This window comes from Panthera pardus, unplaced genomic scaffold (genome assembly GCF_024362965.1).
Source record: "Panthera pardus isolate Hobbes unplaced genomic scaffold, ASM2436296v1 HiC_scaffold_13, whole genome shotgun sequence".
Classification (NCBI taxonomy): domain Eukaryota; kingdom Metazoa; phylum Chordata; class Mammalia; order Carnivora; family Felidae; genus Panthera; species Panthera pardus.
In genome coordinates this window covers 119,055,331-119,075,273 of record NW_026526688.1, presented here as the reverse complement: position 1 = coordinate 119,075,273, position 19,943 = coordinate 119,055,331, and the positions used below count along the sequence as shown (strand labels likewise).

At 33.6% G+C, this 19,943-nt stretch overlaps 1 protein-coding gene across 1 annotated transcript in view; it reads right to left on the bottom strand.

Annotated features, from left to right (window-relative positions):
• The window catches only part of SLC9B1 (solute carrier family 9 member B1), a 72,646-nt gene that overhangs the window by 32,313 nt on the left and 20,390 nt on the right, over positions 1–19,943 (bottom strand). The window contains 5 exon segments of the mRNA XM_019416092.2: positions 571–698; positions 2,015–2,157; positions 3,367–3,537; positions 17,043–17,181; positions 19,236–19,305. Of these exon segments, the coding sequence (XP_019271637.2) occupies positions 571–698; positions 2,015–2,157; positions 3,367–3,537; positions 17,043–17,181; positions 19,236–19,304 (650 nt within the window). The 5' untranslated portion in view covers position 19,305.

Below are 19,943 nucleotides of genomic sequence, written 5' to 3'. Positions count from 1 at the left end.
GACCAACACATTTCCAAGGTTTTCTACCAGTGTGAAAAGAATTTTTTTAATGTTTATTTATATTTGAGAGAGACAGCACATGAGCAGGGGAGGGGCAGAGGGGAGGGTGGCAGAGGATCCCAAGGGGGCTCCGTACTAATAGCAGAGAGCCCGATGTGGGGCTCGAATTCACAAACCATGAGATCATGACCTGAACCAAAATCAAGAGTCGGACCCTTAACCAACTGAGCCATTGAGGTACCCCAAATGACTTTTTTTTAAGTTTATTTATTCATTTATTTTGAGAGAGAGAGAGAGAGAGAACATGAGGTGGGAAAGGGCAGAGAGAGAATCCCAAGCAGACTCCATGCTGTGAGCAAGGTGCTCCACGTGGGGCTTGAACTCAAACCGTAAGATCATGACCTGAGCGAAAGTCAAGAGTGGGATGCTAAACTGAGTCATCCAGGTACCCCTACTGTGAAAAGAAGTTTAATGAGAAGCTTGTCTATATAATATTCTGAATATTTTGATAATTTCAAACCAAGCATTCTTAACCGAATATTTTCATAGAGAAAAATGAGAAAAAGTTACCCCAAAAGAAATCCCCATTGCCAGGGAAAATTCATAAGGAAGTGGGAAATAACAGCAGTTGAACATGCCTCTATGAGGCATGGACCTAGAGCCAATCTTAAACAAACTCTCTTCAAATGCTTCAAAGCCTGAAATATAAAAATAGTCACATTTAGACAACTTACAATGGTGAACAAGAAAGTTATTTAAGTAAATTTTGAGATAGTTTTTTTTTTTTTTAAGTAATTAGCTTTTATTAAGCTAAATCTTCCAGATTGTCTCACTGGGCTTGAAATGCTAATACAGCTCATTTTATATGTCATCACAGATTGGGTTATATATAAAGTACTTCACATTTTATAAAATACTGTTGTACCTAAATTATTTCAAAATATCCATTTCTCTGTAATTAAATAACTATTTCTACCTTCCTTAATTTTTCTTATAAAGAGTATAATAAAAGTATGACCTATAGGTTTATTTCCATCAGTTAACTTTTAGAAATGACCTGTTTGGTTAATTTAATAATTATAATAGAAAATATCAATGTACCAAAAGAGAAAAATCACTTAAAAATAGCATAATTCACTAAAAAGGAGAACTTTAGAATTTTCTCATTGGTTCAAATTTTCTACTGGAGCTTATAATAAGTTGTCACTGTCTTTATGCTTTTGAGATATTTTCACTAAACTCATACATTTGTTGTTTCAGTAGCTGTTATATTTATTCATGGAGAGTCACCTTTTTAAAACCCAAATAGATTTATGATTCCTAGATTGTGATCTTTTAAAAGATTAGCTTCTACAATAATGCACAGATAATCAGGAATATAACATCTGTGGGGGAAGAAAGTCATTAAATAAAAATGTTACTGAAATTCTTAATCTCTTTGAAAAACAAAACAAAAGTAAAAACCTTTTAGGAGTGGACCTTACCCTTTGTTTATTTTTTAAAGTTTATTAATTTATTTTTGAGAGAGAGAGAACAGGGTAGGGGCAAGGAAAGAGGGAGAGTCAGAGAGGGAATCCCAAGCGGACTCTGTGCCGATGTGGGGCTGAATCTCATGAACTGTGAGATCATGACCTGAGCCAAAATCAGGAGTCAGACACTTAACCAACTGAGCCACCCAAGCACCACAAGTTTACTATTAACTGAAAAGTAAATAGTTATCCATAGAAAAGCCACAGGTCCCAAACAAAACAAATGCTGTACAAGGGACATTTATCTCTATGAAAATAATTAAAGATGATTTCTAATAGAGATCTTACATCACACTGATTTCTCTTCATATCAGTAATAATGATGACCAGAAGTAGAAATTATAAGATGCCAATATTTCTGCAAAATCTTTGTTCTTTACCTTAGTTTTGCTTACAGACCACTTGGAGTCTTTTTGCCTCTTTTTCTTTTCTACCAGCCTCTAATATTTAAAATATCTTTATTCAAGATATAGTTGCAAATCTACCTGTGGATCGAGTCCAAGCCCAGCTTGTATTAGGATAACGGTAAGGGCAGTGTTTCTTAAAGTTGAAGACCATGTGTTATTAATATGGATGTAATCACTGAGGAATGGAACATTCCTGATGGTAAAACCTGCCAGTAACATCCCTTTAAAAAAAAAGAAAAGAAAACATGTCTGATTCAGTTCATTTTTCTAAGTTAGAAAAGAGAAATGTTTAATTTTCCTTCTCTAAACACACTACATCATTACTTTGGTGAAGGACAGATTACATACAAGTAGAGAAGGCAGCATAAGTAAAGGGCTGGCGATAAGAAATGACATATCTCAAAGGGCTAAAACAGGTAATTCAGTGTTGTTAAACAAAAAAAGGGCAAGGACTGAGTGAGAGAATGGGCAGGAGAGGCCAGATAATATAAAGCTAACCCCCCTGCAGCCTCCAGTCCCACCGCTTGCTTTTCCAGAGTAATGTACCATAGGAAAAGTTTTAGGAGGGAGAGACATAGTGCATCTTGTATTTTCTATGTGATGGTTTTGATGAGTTAGATAGACATAAAACTAGAGGAGAGAACAATTAAAAGGCTCTGCCAAAGTCCATGGAAGACTTGGAAAACAAATAGCCTAAGCTAGGGTAAGAGTAGAAGTTTTGGAGAGAAAAAAAAAAAAGATTCAGTGAATACTTAGCAAGCGCTAAAAGGGTGTTGTGGACATAGAAAGGGTATTAGCAATAGGATGGAGCAATTATCTCTACTCACAGTGTACGGAATATTTGGGTGTATTGAATACTTAGAAGATATGAGACACCACTGATAGAAGTTCTTCCACTAATTTTCCTCTGTCCAAATGGAGAGTTATATAATAATGGTAATGAAGAAAGAGGATATAATACTGGTTAGGCAGATGACGCACCCATGAATATACATAGTGGAGATGCCCAAACAGCTTAAACCATAAAACTTTCTGGTGCCCTAGTCACTACAGTATTTGAATCTTATCATTGTATTTGAGTTAGGTTATCTACAGAAAAATTCAGTCTTTTCCAAATGTTTCATTTTCTATAATATATTTAAAATTAATTTTAAAATGTCCTATTAAACAATAAAGCAACAGGAATCATATATTGAGTATATTTAAATTGTTTCAAAAATATTTCAGAAAAAATATCTGTGTGCTTGTATACAAAGAGAATAAATACTTCTATAAATGAACTATATCCACACGTATATAGTAAATATAAAAAGAAGCTATAAAGATCATATTACATTGAAATATTTCTATATTATATGTATTCTGACTAGAGTATGTTCATAATTTGCATACAGCAAAAACAAAGAAATAAGAGCTAACTGTACACTTACCAAGAAGAGGTGGAAGTTGAGGCACTGAAGGTACTCGCATGAGTTCCAAAATTTTACCCCCAATCATGGCACTATAAAAAATAATTAATAATCCAAATAAATTTCCACCAGGGAGAACTTCGGGGCCTGAGAATGACCAGGCTACACACCATAACATAAAAAGTGCAACTCCTGAAATATAAAAAAAGCATATATCTATATATCTACATAGACATAGATATATACATACAAAAGATGATTCTATTTTATCAAATATCATATTAATAGCCAGGCCTATATAATGATACATAACATAGACTAATGTTGCTTGCTAGTATGGTTGAAGAAATATCTGTTTAACATATATTCCAAAGTCCCTGTCAATTTATGGCACAAGTTTTTAACAAAGTATTAGTATTTTAAAAAATATTTTAAGGGGTTCCTGGGTGGCTGAGTCAGTAGAGCATCTTACTCTTGATTTTGGCTCAGATCATTATCCCAGGGTCATGGGATCAAGCCGTGCATCAGGCTCTACACTGAGCATGGAGCTTGCTTAAGGTTCTCTCTCTCTGTCTTTCTCTTTCTCTCTCTCTCCTTCTGGCCCTCTCCTGCTCACACATGCTCAGTCTCTCTCTCTTTCTAAAAATAAAAATTAAAAAAAAATTAGAAGTATATGTGAATCCTTTAAAGTGCTAAACATTTCTCACAATATATGACATTTAAAAAATTCCATGGCAATATGATGAGCTTTACTTCATTTTATATTTTAGAGTAGCCTTTGCATCATGAATAAAAAGATAATTGGTTGTGATAAGAATTCTAAAATTTATAGTAGATCAGAGTGGTAGAGTGCCAACTTTTTAAAACAGGACCAGAATAAATCTTTGTGCTGGAAGGATACTTCAGTTGATATTTGGCATAAATTATTAAAGGGATTTAATGGCTAGAAAAAAAGTGAACTTGGTCTTTGGGAGAATATAATGTATCTTAGGTTATATGTAGGAAGTACAGGTAAATAGTGTGAGAAGGATAAGTTAGTAGATATCTTCTTTCTGGCAACTAGATTCTCAGGAAAGGCCCTACTCACCAGGGAATCCATAAGTTTCTGCAAAGGACAAATGATTACACTGTAAATTGCCACCTGCATATTAAACATTTAACATATTTTACTATAAATCATAGTTCCTAATACTTAGAACAACTTAAGTGCATTTTTTAGCTGTGACCCCTTTTTGGCTCCATAAAACTGGCAGGATAGAAGAGGAGGATTTTGATAAACTCAAGGCAAAAAGTTAGAACTAAGATTCTTGTTCCTCTGCTCTGACTGTTGCCATCCACAAAACTGGAACACTTGAAAGACTAAACTCTTACTAAATGGACCAGAAGATACTATTCTACTGACAAAGGGAAAAGACAGGGCAGTTTGTTTGTCTTAGCTGGTCTCTAGTTGGCAAAATCACCTCTGGGAATTCATATATAAAATTAGGCCTCAACTACCTTAAGGCTAAGTCTCAAATTTACATGATTTGCTTGGTTTGGGAATCCCCAAATCCTAAATACAGCATAAAAAGTATCTTCCCATGGAACTAGGCCTTGAGCAATTAGTAGATTCTAGTTCAAAATATCCCCAATAGACACTCCTGATTCCAAACTGTATAAACCCCACTGAATCTGAATTTAAGATAAAAATTTATAAAATAAGAAGTAATTCCCAATGATTTGGACACAGGAAGCAAAATGATTAAATTATTCTAGGATTAAATTAAAATAGATACTTAGACATAATGTTGAGAAACCACAGACCACCAAAGACAAAAATAAGGTCTTAAAGATTCCAGAGAGAGAAAGATAATCATAAAAAAATAAACATTGGAGCAGATTCTCAATTCTCAATAGCAATAATGGAACGTGGACAATAATAAAGTCTTCAAAGTACAGAGATAAAATATTCAATGTTGAATTCTGTAGCCAGTTAAACTATCATTCAAACAAAAAACAAATTAAAGATATTGTCAAGTTAATATATATCTAAGAACATACTCCATTTTCACTGAAAACAAAAACTATTGAAAGATATGTTTTAGGAATAAGGACATAAGAACAAAAAGAAAGATGTACAAAGAAATTTGCAAACATGTAGGTTAGTCTAACCAATTTTAGAACACATTACTAATCAAAATGGCTAACCAGGGGATATAAAAGTAAGTGGGGAAGGGGTTGTCAATAATGATGACCTGAAGAGATAGGCAATTTATCTCAACAAAAAAATCCCTCCATGTAAAGCTATAAACAACAATAACAACAACAACAACAACAACAACAAACCAATAATTGTAGGATCCTGAAAACTGACTAATGACAGTTACCAAATTGAGAAGCATTTATTAAAAAAAAAAAAAGATGCTAGGGTTTTATGTAGGACTGGTTAAAGTCTGAGGCCTTCCTGCCTGGGACTGCTATCATTCCTCCCTCATTTCCCCACTTACTTCATTTAGGAAACACTGTAGTTTTACCATCATGGAGCTAGCTTAAAAACCAGCCACTTTGTTGTGAGGGGAGGTGGGATAGATATGGAGTGGAGGGAGAAAACCCATGACTTTGCTGGGTAGAAGTGGCAGATTGGTTTCAGAATAGGCAGAGGAAATATGCTGTGGTGCCAGTTTGAGGTTGCAGCTCAAGTTGAGGTGAGTGGCAGATATGGTAAAAATTTAACTGGGAAATGCTGGATATGACAGAATCACAGAAAGGTTGAGGTAAGTTCTCCACATATGCGTGGCTGATTGGATGTACGTGTATGCAACCACAGAGAAGACTCCTGAGAGTATGGCAAAAAGTAAAAACTGATGTGAGACTTGACTACCAGCAGCAATTCTGAATGCATTCTTCAACCCACTTATAGGATCACTTGGCAGAGGGTGGAAGCCTAACTGGCTTGAACACAATGTCTCCCCCAAATCATTAGGTGACTCTTAAGCTATGCAGACAAATTAGAAACCCCTAGGAAGATAGGCTAAAAACAAATAAACAAAAAGTAAGACACCAGGTGCTGCAAAACCATGGCACAGAATGATTCCACAGTTTAAGTACATGCAAATTACCCAAACAACAACAATGAAAACCTTAAAAAAATAAAACTGAATTCAAAGTTGCCATATGTGTAACTAAAATGTTTAATTTTCAGCCCAAACTTACCAGATATGGAAAGAAATGGGAAAATACAACCCACATTCAGGACAAAAAAGCAGTCAATAGAGACTGAGTGAATAAGTCCAGTTGCTAGATTTCCAAAGTTTTCAAAACAGCTATTATAAATATATTCAAATAATGAAAATAGGACAATGTGTCAATTAACAGGGAATATCAATAAAGAGATAAAATTTATTTGAAAATGAAAATCTGGAAATGAAATGTACAAGACTTGAAATGAAAAGTTGACTAGAGAGGCTCAACAGCATATTTGATCTTGTGAAAGAAAATATCAGTGAACTTGAATATAGATCAATAGATATTAATCAATCTGACAAGCAAGGAAAAAAAGAATAAAGAAAAATGAACAGAGCCTCAGGCACCTATAGGATACCACCAAGAGTACTAACATATGCATAAAAGAAGTCCCAGGAAGAGAAGAGAAAGACATAAAAGGGCAGAAAAATACTTGAAAATATAATGTCTGAAAACCTCTCAAAGTTAATAAAAAACATTAACTTATAGATTAAGAAGCCCAACAAATCCCAAATAGAATAAGCACAAAAGATCCACACCTAGAGACATCATCACCATCATCAAATTTCTGACAACAAAATACAAAAGAAAATCTTGGAAGTAGTAAGAAAATGACTCATTATGTACAGGGCAACAATAATGCAACTAACAGCAGCATTTTCATCAGAAAAAATAAAGGCCCAAAGGCAGTGGGGTGACATTTCAAAAATGTAGAAAAAAACCTGTCAATTAAGAATTCAATATCTAGTAAAACCATTCTTCAGGAGTGCCTGCATGGCTCAGTTGGTTAACTGTCTGACTCTTGATTTCAGCTCACAGTTGTGAGACTGAGCCCTGTGCTGGGCTCTGCATTGGGCATGGAGCCTGCTTGAGATCCTCTCTCTCTCTCTCTCTCTCTCTCTCTCTCTCTCTCTCTCTCTCACCCCCCCATTACCCCCAGCCCCTGTGTGTGCACTCTCTCTCTAAAAAACAAATAAACAAACACCTATTCTTCAAAGTAAAGTTGAAATAAAGACATTCTCAGACAGATGAAAATAGAAAAATTCACCCCTAATGAAATACTAAAGAAAATGCTTTAAGTTGAAAGGAAATGACACAAGATGGTAATTTGGACCAATAAGAAGCAATAAAGTATACTGGATATGGTAAATAAATACCTAAGTATAAAAGATTATAAATATATTCTCATTTCACCTCTTCATTTAAAAAAACTAAGATTATTAAGAGCAGTAAGAATAACAAAATATTGTTGAGTTTATGGCATATAGAGGTCTATTGGCTGAAAGCTGCTATATAACACAGGAATTAAGTGTTGGAGATGATTATTAGAATTCCCAGAGAAACCACTAAAACTAAAACCTCTAAAACACAGCTAAGAAGTCAATAGGGAAATTTAAATAGTGCTCTAACAATACTTCGTTAGCACAAAAGAAGCATGAACAGAAAAACAAAAGACATGACACTTATAGAAAACAAGGAACAAAACAGCAGGCATAAACACAACCATATCAGTATTTATGTTAAACTTGAATGGTTTAAATTCAAAAGGACTGTCATACTGGATTTTTTTTAAAAAAAAAAAGATCCAACCATATGGTTTCTATAAGAAAGATACTTTGTATGAAACAGATAAGCTGAATATAAAAAGATGAAAAAGATATATCATGCAAATAGTAATCATGAATCAAAGAAGTAATAACAAGAGAAATATATCTTAATGAAAACAAAGCATTTCAGTATTAATGGGATGTGTTGTTCCGCACAGACGGAAATGTATAAGCTTTAAAAAATATTAGAAAGAAAGAATTATCTAAAGTTAACAATAAAAACTTCCACCTTAACAACTTAGAAAAACATAAATAAATCAAACCAAAAGATAGTAGGATGTATGAAACAAAAAATAAGTGGAAAACAATTAAATAGAAAAGAGAAAAACATTAGAGAAAGTCAATAAAATAAAAAAATTGATTGTCTTTAGCTAGACTGACAAAGGAAAAAGAGAGAAGGTACAAATTACCAAAATCAGGAATTAAAGAGGAAACATTACTTTAGACCTTACAAAAATTAAAATGATGCTAAAGAAATATTATAAATAATTTCAAGCTAAAAAATTAGACAAAGAGATAAAATAGACAAATTCCTAGAAAGAATTTCTGGCAACCAGAAGGGGGGGTTGGCAAAATGGGTAAAGGGGGTCAAAAGTTACAAACTCCCAGTTATAAAATAAATAAGTTATTGGATATAATGTACAGCTTGGTGACGATAGTTAAGGCTACTGCATTATATATTTGAAAGTTGCTAAGAGAGTAGAACTTAAAATTTTCATTACAAGAAAAAAAGGTTTCTATGTATGATGATGGATATTCACTAGACTTATTATGTTGATTTTGATCATTTTGCAATATACACAAATATAGAATCATTATATTGTGCACCTGAAACTAATATAAGGTTATATGTCTGTTATACCTCTATTAAAATTTCTTTTAAAAAGACAATTTCAGACAAATAAAAGCTAAAAAGAATGCTAGAAGACTTTTACTACAAAAACAAAACAAAACAACAACAACAACAAAAACTACAAGTTTTTTAGAGTGAAGGGAAAGAATTCCACATGGGAACCCAGAATGCCAAAAAGAAATGGAGAGAACCAAAGAATGTAAATATGTGGAGAAATATGAGAATTTTTTTAATGAACAAAAAGACTTTTGGCTTTTTTTAAAGCAAATGTAGCAGTAAAAAAAAAAAATTATATATATATATATATATATATAAATGTAGAAGCAAAAATAAGAATGTAGAAGTAAAAATAAGTACAATTGCAGAAGTAAAATAAGAATGTAGAAGTAAAGAACATATATATAAATCTAGCACAGAGGGCAGAGGAGGAATAAATAAAGTCATACTGCTGCAAGACTCTTCTACATTATCTTGATGTGAGGGATGGTTACAGAGCTGTATACATTTGTCAAAATTCATTGAGCTGCACATTTAAGCCTTAAGTTAACATTGTGGTATGTTAACTATATTATAATTCAATAAGGCACAGTCAATAACAAAAAAAAGTTTATAAGATGATGGAGAGGTTTGGGGGAAAAAAACAGGGCAAGTGTTAACACACAAAAATTGGCAATTATGAACAAAACTGCTATAAACACCTATGTGCAGGTTTTTGTGTGTATAAATTTTCACCTTATTTTGGTAAATACTGCCAAGGAGCATGGTTGCTGGAGCATACGGTAAGAGTATGTTTAGTTTTGTAAGAAACTGTGGAACTGCTATCCAAAGTGTCTGTACTATTGGCATTCTTACTAGCAATAAATGAGAGTTCCTGTTGCTTTACATCCTCACCAGCATTTGGTGTCAGTGTTTTGGAATTTGGGCATTTTAATAGGTATATAGTGGTTTCTTATTGTTGCTTTAATTTGCAATTTTCTAAAGACATATGATGCTGAGAATATTTTCATATGCTTATTCGTCATCTTCTTTGGTGAGGTGTCAAAGTCTTTTGCCCATTTTAAAATCAGAGTCTTTCTTCCATTGCATTGCCTTTTCTCCTTTATCAAAGATCAATTGACTGTCTTTATGTGGGTCTATTTCTGGGCCCTCTATTCTGTTCCATTAGTATATGTGTCTGGTCTTGCACCAACATCACACACTCTTGTTTATTGTAGGTTTATAGTAAATCTTGTAATGTTTATTTATTTTTGACAGAGAGAGACAGAGAGAGAGAGACAGAAAGAATGAGGGGGGAGGGGCAGAGACAAAGGGAGACACAGAATCTGAAGTAGGCTCCAGGCTCTGAGATGTCAGCACAGAGCCTGATGCAGGGCTTGAACTCACAGGACCATGAGATCATGACCTGGGCCGAAGTCGGATGCTCAACCGACTGAGCCACCCAGGTGCCCCGATAGTAAATTTTGTACTTGGGTAGTATTAGCTCTCCAACTTTTAACTCAGTCTTTTGCCTCTCTATATAAACTTCAGAATGAGTTTATTGGTATTCACAAAGTAACTTGCTGGGATTTTGACTGGGGTTGTGTTGAATCTATGGATCAAGTTGGGAATGAGGTTTCTTTGTCAAGTTGAGGAAGTTTCCCTCAATTCATAAATTGCTGAGAGTTTTTATTATGATGGATGTTGGATTTTATCAAATGTTTATGCTACATCTATTGTTATTATCATGTGATTTTTTCTTCTTTAGCCCACTGGTGTTATGGATTACAAGAATTTGTTTTCAAATATAAGTCAACCTTGCATATCTAGAGTAAATTCCACATGGTTGTGATGTATAGTTCTTTTTATACATTGCTAAGTTTTATTTACTAACATTTTGTTGAGAATTTTTGCTTCTGTGTTTATCAGAGATATTGGTCTGTATTTTTCTTTCCTTGTAATGTCTTTGCTTTCAGTATGAGGCTAATGCTGACCTCATAGAATGAGTTGGGAACTATCCCTTTGCTTCTATCTTCAGGAAGGACAGTATAGAGAATTGGTATAATTTCTTCCTTAAATGTTTGATAAGATTCACCAGTGAAGCCATCTAGGTCTGGTGCTTTTTGTTATGGGAGGTGATTAAGTATTGACTCAGTTTATTTAATGGATATGCCTATTCAGATTGTCTATGTCTTCTTGTGAGTATTTTGGCATATTGTGTTTTTCAAGGAATTTCTTCTTGGCTATCAAATTTGTGGGCAAAAACTTGTTCACAGTATTCCTTTACTATCTTTTTAATGGGATCTGTAGTGATGTCTCCTCTTTCATTTCTGATATTATTGATTTGTGTCTTTTTTTTTTTAATTAGCCTAGCTAGAGGCTTACTGATTTTACTGATCTTATCAAAGAACCAGCTTTTGATTTCATTGATTTTTCTCTCTCGTTTTCAGTTTCAATGATATCTGCTCTGATTTTTGTTATGTCTTTTCTTCTGCTTACTTTGGGTTTAATTTGCTCCTTTTTCAGGTTTCCTAATGTGTAAGTTTAGAAGATTGATTTAAGATCTTTATTCTTTTCTAAAATATTCATTCAATGTTATAAATTATCCTCTAATTTCACTACTTTCACTGCATCTCACAAATTTTGATAAGCTGTATTTTCATTTTTATTGAGTTCCAAACATTTAAAAATACTACTTGAGGTTCTTTCTTTGGCCCATGTGTTATTTAGAAGTATATTGTTTAATCTCCAAGTATTTTAGGATTTTCCAGCTACTTTTCTTTTGAATTGTAGTTTAAATCATTTGTGGTCTGAGGGCATCCATTGTGTGATTTTTATTCTTGTATGTTTATTAAAGTGTTTTTGTATGTGTATGACAGAATGTGGTCTATCTTAGTGAATGTTCCATGTCATCTTGAGAATAATGCGTGTTATGCTATTATTAGATGAAGTAGTCTATAATTGTTCATTACATCCTGTTGATTGATGATATTGTTGAGTTCATGTCCTTATTAATTTTCTGCCTGCTGGATCTGTCCATTTCTGAGAGATTGTTTAAGTTTCTAACTATATTTGTGGATTCATATATTTCTTCTTGCAGTTCTTCCAGTTTTTGCTTCATGTTAACTCCATGACACATGTCAACATGTCTGTTGTCAGACACATATACATTAAGGATTATCATATGATCTTGGGAACTGACCCCTTTATCATTATGTAATACCCTTCTTTATCTCTGATAATATTACTTACTCTGAAGCCTGCTGTCTGAAATTAATATTTCATCTTTCTTTTGATTAGTGTTTACATGGTATACCTTCTCCATCCCTTTATGTCTAATTTATGTGTGCCTTTATATTTAAAGGTGGCTTCTTATAGTTCTTGGTCTTTTGATACACTCTGACAATCCGTCTTTTACTGGTGTATTTAGACCATTCACATTTAAAGCTATTATTAATATACTTAGATTAAAATCCACCATGTTTGTACTGTTTGCTATTTATTGCCCCTGCACTTTGTTTCTATTTTTGTCTTCCCTACTTTTTTTCCCTTTTGTGGCATTAACTAACCATTTTATTTTATTAAAAAAAATTTTTTTTTAAACGTTTATTTATTTTTGAGACAGAGAGAGACAAAGCATGAATAGGGGAGGGTCAGAGAGAGAGAGGGAGACACAGAATCGGAAACAGGCTCCAGGCTCTGAGCTGTCAGCACAGAGCCTGACGCGGGGCTTGAACTCACGAACTGCGAGATCATGACCTGAGCCGAAGTCAGACGCTTAACCGACTGAGCCACCCCGGCGCCCCCAACCATTTTATTATATACTTCTATTTTCTTTCCTTTATTAGTATATCAGTTATATTTATTTTTTTCATTTTCTTTTTAGTGGTTGCCCTAGAGTTTGCCACTAATCCAACTCCACTTTCAAATAATACTGTACCACTTCATGGATAGTGCAAGTACCTCATAAAAACACAATATTCCTGATTCCTTCCTCCTGTTCTTGTATCATTGCTTTCATTCATTTCACTTATACATTAGCTATCATTAGTGAATATATTTTTGCTATTACTGTGAACTGGTATCTGTTCAATAATTTAAGAATATTAAAAACATTTTTGTTTTACCTTCACTTATTCCTTCTCTGATGCCCTTCCTTCTTTATGTAGATCTGGGTTCCTGACCTATATCATTTTCTTCTGTCTGAATTTCTTTTAACATTTTGCAAGGCAGGTTTACTGACTCAATTTTTGTTGGTCTAAGAAAGTCTTTATTTATCCTTTACTTTTGATGATGATTTTTTAGGATACAGAATTAGAGTCTGGTGTGTTCTTGTTGGTTTTTGTATTAACACTTTAAATACTTCATTTCACTCTCTTTTTGCTTGCATTGTTTCTGAGGGTAAGTCAGACATAATTTTTATCTTTTCTCCTCAATAAGTAAGGTGCTGTCTTCCCCTCTGGCTTCTTCAATATTTTTTTTAATCTTTGATTTTCTGTAGTTTGAATATGATATACTTAGGTGTGGTTTGTGTGTGTGTGTATGTGTGTGTGTGTGTATGGTATTTATCCTGCTTGGAATTCTCTGGCTTCCTGGATCTGTGGTTTTCTATCTGAAATTAATTTGGGGGAAATTGTCAATCACTTGCTTCAAATATTTCTTCTGCTGCTTTTTCTCTTCTCCTTTTGCTATTCCCATTTCTTTTTGTAGTTGTCCCACAGTTCTTGTATTTTCTTTTTTTCAATATTTTTCTCCTCTTTACTTTTCAGTTTTTGAAGTTCCTATTGACATATCCACAAGCTCAGAGATTCTTTCTTCAGCTATGTACAGTCTAGTAATGAATCCATCAAAGCCAGCATTTCCATTAGGGTTTTTAATTTCTAGCATTTCTTTTTGGTTCTTAGAACTTCTATCTCTCTGCTTACATTACCTGTCTGTTCTTACACGTTTACCTTTCATTGGAGCCCTGAGTATTTTAGTCATAGTTGTTTTAAAATCATAGTCTGATAGTTCCAACATCCCTGTAATATCTGGGTCTAGTTCTGATGCTTTGTCTCTTCATGTTGTGTGGGTTTTTTTTTTTTGTCCTATTTTTGCTTAAAAGTGAATATGATGTCCTAGGTAAAAAGGCCTTTAGTAATATAGTGGTAAGTTGTGAGGGGAGGAAAAGAGTTCTTTAGAATTCTTAACCAGTCTTTAGTGAGCCTGTGCTTCTGGGCTGTGAACCTCACAATTGCCTCTCAGGTTTTTTTTCCCTACCCCATTAGGTTATATAGGATGGCTAGTGGAGGTTATATTAGAGGGGGCAGGAGTTGGTTCTCTTTTCCCAGATCAATTTGGCTCTGATAAAATCCTCATAAGTTAGGTTCTGACAAAACAGTTTCTTTTGAGGGACAATATAAGAAGAACAGAAAACTGTTATACTGCACATGATTACTTTCCCCCTCCCCTTGCCAGATGGCTCCTGGAGGTAAAACTCATGAAAGTGTGTCTCCCACACCATGACTGGCCTCCCTCAGACTTATCCACACTGAGTTTCTAGCCAATTTGTCAATAACAATATTGGTTTTCCTATCCTAGCACTGGTTCCTGCTGAGGTTTCTACTCTGATAAGCTATGATTCTCTGTATCCACATTCCTGTTTCCAATTTTAGGGACAGTTATTTGCCCTGTGACCTTACTTCTTTGATAGAACTAAGAACAGTTGTCAATTTTTAAGTTTGCTTAGCTTTTTATACGTTGGTAAGATGGAGTGATGATGGTGGACCAGAAACTGGAAGTGTCTAGGATATTATTTTTCAGCTCTAAACTTTCAAGACTGCTTCCTTCAAAAAACTGATGATAAGATTTTAATGGAGAAATTCTGGCCCTCAGATTATTTGAAAATCATAGCTGGATGTATAATCAAGCTTTTCTTTCATTTATTTAAAGGCAAAACAACTTCATAAAAATAGTTATAAAGTAGCTATTATTGAAAATAAGGTATCTTTATTGAAAGTAAACCTAAAAGAAACAAAAATGGAGTAATAACCTAAAACCTAAACTATTTCCATACAATATCCATTTCTTTGGAACTAGGCAAGCTACCACCTGAGTAGAAGACATAAACTTGATTAAAAGTGATGAGACTGATTTTTGCATGTGGTTGAGAGTTTAGATTTCTTACTTAATTTAACTTATATACACTATGGGATTGGTGAATTAAATATGATTTGTAGAGAAACTGTAGCTCCATCTCTATTATCTAGAATATATGCTATTATCTAAAATATTATCTAGAATATATATGTTTTAAGAGTTTCTTTAGTGAATGTTAGGGTGAGAGAGAGAGAGAGAGTGAGAGAGAGGGAGACAGTGAGAAAGAGACACACACACACATAAGACACAGACAGATAGACATGGAGACAGAGAGACAGAGACAGAGAGACAGGAAAAGAGAATATAAGAATATACATTCCCCAAGATAGAAACATGGAGGAAGATCATTTTCCTATAGTTTACTCTAAATTTGAAAACTCAAAAATTAAAGAAAACAAAGGGGAAAACTGGTTATAGATCTAAGTATGTACGTTTGCAGTCTCAATACTGGTATTTATAAAACTCCTAAGTTAGTTCCTGAGCAAACTGCAGTCCTCAATCTCAATGGAAAATCTTTGGTGACCAATACGTTTTCCACTCTTCACTGCCCCTGACCCTACTCCTAACAAGTGCTGTATAGACACTGCTCATGATATAAGGTATAAGGCCATGGGAATGTGTATGTAAGATCTATGTGTAGAAATTATATTTACAAAGGAGTCCAATCACTTATACTATCAGATGTTCAAATTTAGATTCAGAACCTTAAAAATACTGATGTTAATCTCAAACTTTAGCCTGTACTACAAAGCTATAATCATCAAGACAATATGGTATTGGCACAAAAACAGACACATACACCAATGGAACAGAATAGAGAACCTAGAATTGGACCCACAAATGTATGGCCAACTAATCTTTGACAAAGCTGGAATGAGTATACAATGGAAAAAAGTCTCTCTAGCAAAGGGTGCTAGGAGAACTGGATAGCAACATGCAAAAGAATGAAACTGGACCACTTTCTTACACCATACACAAAAATAAACTCAAAATGGATGAAAGACCTAAATGTGAAACAGGAAACCATCAAAATCCTAGAAGAGAAAACAGGCAACAACCTCTTTGACTTCAGCTGCAGCAATTTCTTACTCAACACATCCCCAAAAGTAAGGGAATTAAAAGCAAAAATGAACTATTGGGACCTCATCAAGATAAAAACCTTCTGCACAACAAAGGAAATAATCAACAAAACTAAAAGACAACCAACAGAATGGAAGAAGATACTTGCAAATGACATAGCAGATAAAGGGTTAGTATGCAAAATCTATAAAGAACTTACCAACCTCAACACCCGAAAAACAAATAATCCAGTGAAGATATAGGTAGAAGACATGAATAGACACTTCTCCAAAGAAGACATCTAGGTGGCTAACAGACACATGAAAAGATGCTCAACATTGCTATGTTACATAAACTTTTTATAATTCTTATATCATATAAAAATTATATGATAATGAGATGCTTTGAAATTTTAATGGGAAAGAAAGTTTTATACACTTCTTTACAAGGCAGTAGTTGTTTTAAAATTGGGGTCCTAATTTTATTAAGAACCTTAATATTGCTAGGAGTATAATATTCCTTCCAGCTGAATTAAAATTAAATATCAAAAGTATGTTTTAAATAAAAATCTTTAATCAATGCTGTTTCTAATCCTCAAGATTTAACATAAAAAGTCATGAAAAACATTAAAATATATACCTGTTAAGCAATTATTACTATTTTTTGACAGAGTTAAGGAAATATTTCCTCTTTGTCCACATATTGTTTGTAATAGAGCTGAAGTATACAGCCAATTTGATCTGGTTTATATGGATTAAGCAGTGGCTTTGTTGGTTTGTGTTTTAATGTTTATCAAATATACCTCTCATTTTCTCTCCACTTACATTTCTTATTTCACATACCATTTGTAATAACTTTATTCAAATTTCCTTGTGGAAGACAAGAATACTTCTTTTCCTTCTGTGGTTTTGTTTCCTCTGTTTGTGACAAGACACTTTCCTTAGTTTCTTCATGTTCACGAATACTACTATCTTTGAGGATCTGAAGTAAAACAAGGAAATCTTTTAAGACATATACTTTCCATACTATTTTATGAATGTACAAAACCACCGAATCTCATAATTAAGTTCATATTATTACTGTCATCATGGAGAGTTACACATATAAAAGAATATTCATGCATTATGTCATTAGGTATTTGGGGATGTCACAGGAGTGCACTTTGTAGAGCACCTTAATTTAGCTTTTATAGACTTGTCCCTGCCATTTTCATTTGTGGTTTATGCATACTGGATAAGTGAGCCTATAGTATAAGCAGAATAATTAAAAGTGTCCCTCTTCAGTCTTACTTCCAAAGATTATTCCATAAAACTTTTGTAGAATGAAAATACAACTGAGTTGGAAAGAAGGTGAAATATAATTCTACTTGGACTCATTTCATTTGAAAAATTATATAACTGGAAAAAAATGAAAAAAAAAGATCAAGCTTTCAGAAATTCAAGGCTCATGCTTCCACTGTTAATCATAGATAACATCCTTAGGTAGTTCATGAGTTTAGATACATCTTCCAGGCTTTAAATGCTGGTTAGTCTAACTATGAAACTGCTGATTTAGAAAAAAAAAAAAAAGGACACTGTAGTTTGTGAGAATATTAAAAGGCTTCTTCCAAGGTAAACAAAACAAGACAAACAAACAAACAAACAAACAAAACAGAATAGAGTTAACCCTAAAATAAAGATCTTCAAATTTGCTTTACTGTCATTATGGTGTCTATGTGTGTGTGTGTGTGTGTGTGTGTGTGTGTGTACGCATGTATTCGCATGTGCACAAACAGGCCAACACTGTAAGTGTATTGTTAATACTCTGAGTGCAGTGGAGAGAGATGTGAGCTTATAGTGTAAGCAGACGTGTCTCTCTCCACTGCACTCAAATGAAGAGAGTGCACTGTCACAAGAAATGGTAACAAAGGCTAGAGGCATGGACAGATTAAGGAAGGGAAGAGGAAAGAAACATTTAGTAACTAGGGAGACAGAGGCACCACAGCAGCTGATGTAAATGAATTATGTGGTTCTTTAATAGCAAACTTCTTTAAAATTAATCATAATTAATCTGTTGGAGTTCTGGTATAGAGACTTTTTGGAAAGTCTGTCACTATACAAAAGGGCCAAGAATAGACACAAAGGTGAATTTTGATTAGTTTGGGTGAAAGTGCATATACAGTAAGACCATATTATTTTAAGTTTTATTATTTCAGAATGTATAATAAATTGACATAGACCAGGATGAAGTCTTTACAGATAAATAAAATAGTTAGAATCAATGACAAATGTTTTATATATTTAAAAGAAGATTTTTTGAGCCCTTAAGAACTATAGAAACCTCTTCCTATTTTAAAAAGTAAGCAATTTTTAAAAAGTAAATAATTTATAGTTCTAATTGTGAGCAATTACTATGTAGTAAAACTAGACCAACAAAACGTCTATTACTTACTCTATACACTTGGGAAAATAAAAACTTGGTTCTCTTCAAATATACAGCACAGTGTTTTAGTTAATTTAGATTTGTCTTTACCTCTTGTAGTTTAAATTACTGAGTTTTTCCTAGACGTGGCAAAAAATAATAAAACATATTTCCATTATTCCTAAAACCTGCCTTTTTTAGCCCCAAAATAATCTTTAGTCACCCCTTTCCATCTTTTCGTTCATTTTTCTCATTTCTTAGGACTTATTTAAATTAGTTATTTTCAGGGGTGCTTGGGTGGCTTTGTCGGTTAAGCGTCCAACTTCGTCTCAGGTCATGATCTCATGGTCCGTGAGTTCGAGCCCCATATCGGGCTCTGTGCTGACAGCTCAGAGCTTGGAGCCTGCTTCAGAGTCTGTGTCTACCTCTCTCTCTGTCCCTCCTTCGCTCTCACTCTGTCTCTGTCTCTCCAAAATAAATAAAGATTAAAAAATCTTTTAAATTACTTTTAAATGACCACTTCTCATTTTTTAACCAGACATACAATAGAAACTTAATAAGTAAACTTTAAAAATAAAATCTAAGATCAGATTGATTTTTATGTCTCATATTACAAAATAGTTTTAGGTTTTTACCTGAGGAGTTGTAGATGATGGGGTGTTTTTATCCTCCAAATGTTCATTTTGTGGTTCTGTGGTGTACATGCTAATATTTAAAAGAAAAATAATTTGAAAAAAAAGTACTATAAATCCATCTGAAACAAACATGGTTAAGCGGGATTAATTTTTTAATGATTTTTTATCATAAACTTGTATCACAGTCAAGTCAAATACCTTTATAGCTAAGACAGATCCAAATATTCATTGTAAAGTTATTAAGCAAAATCATGTGCATAAGTTTTAAAAACTTATTTATCACACAGAAATTTCAAAATTCTCAGTGGTTCATAATGTTGGGTCATATCTTAAGAGCAATACATAAGAAAACTCAGTTCTTTATTTTATGCACTGAAATAATTTCCACCATTGATTTACTCTATGTTCAGTCACATTCCTGTCAGAAGAGAGTACAAAAGTTTTTAAAATATGATCAACTACATTAATACTTACATCTATAAGTTACTGATACAGACTGTCTTTATATGCGGTCCATTTGAAAGATCATCCTTTACCCATTGCATTCCAGTGTCACCTTTGTTGTAAATCAGGTGACCACGTATATGTGAATTTATTTTTGGATTCTGTTCTGTTCCACCAGTCTATTTCTCTATCCTTATGCCAACACTACACTAGTAGTTGTATAATAGGAATTGTTATCTGGTGGTGTAAGCTCTCTAGCTTTGT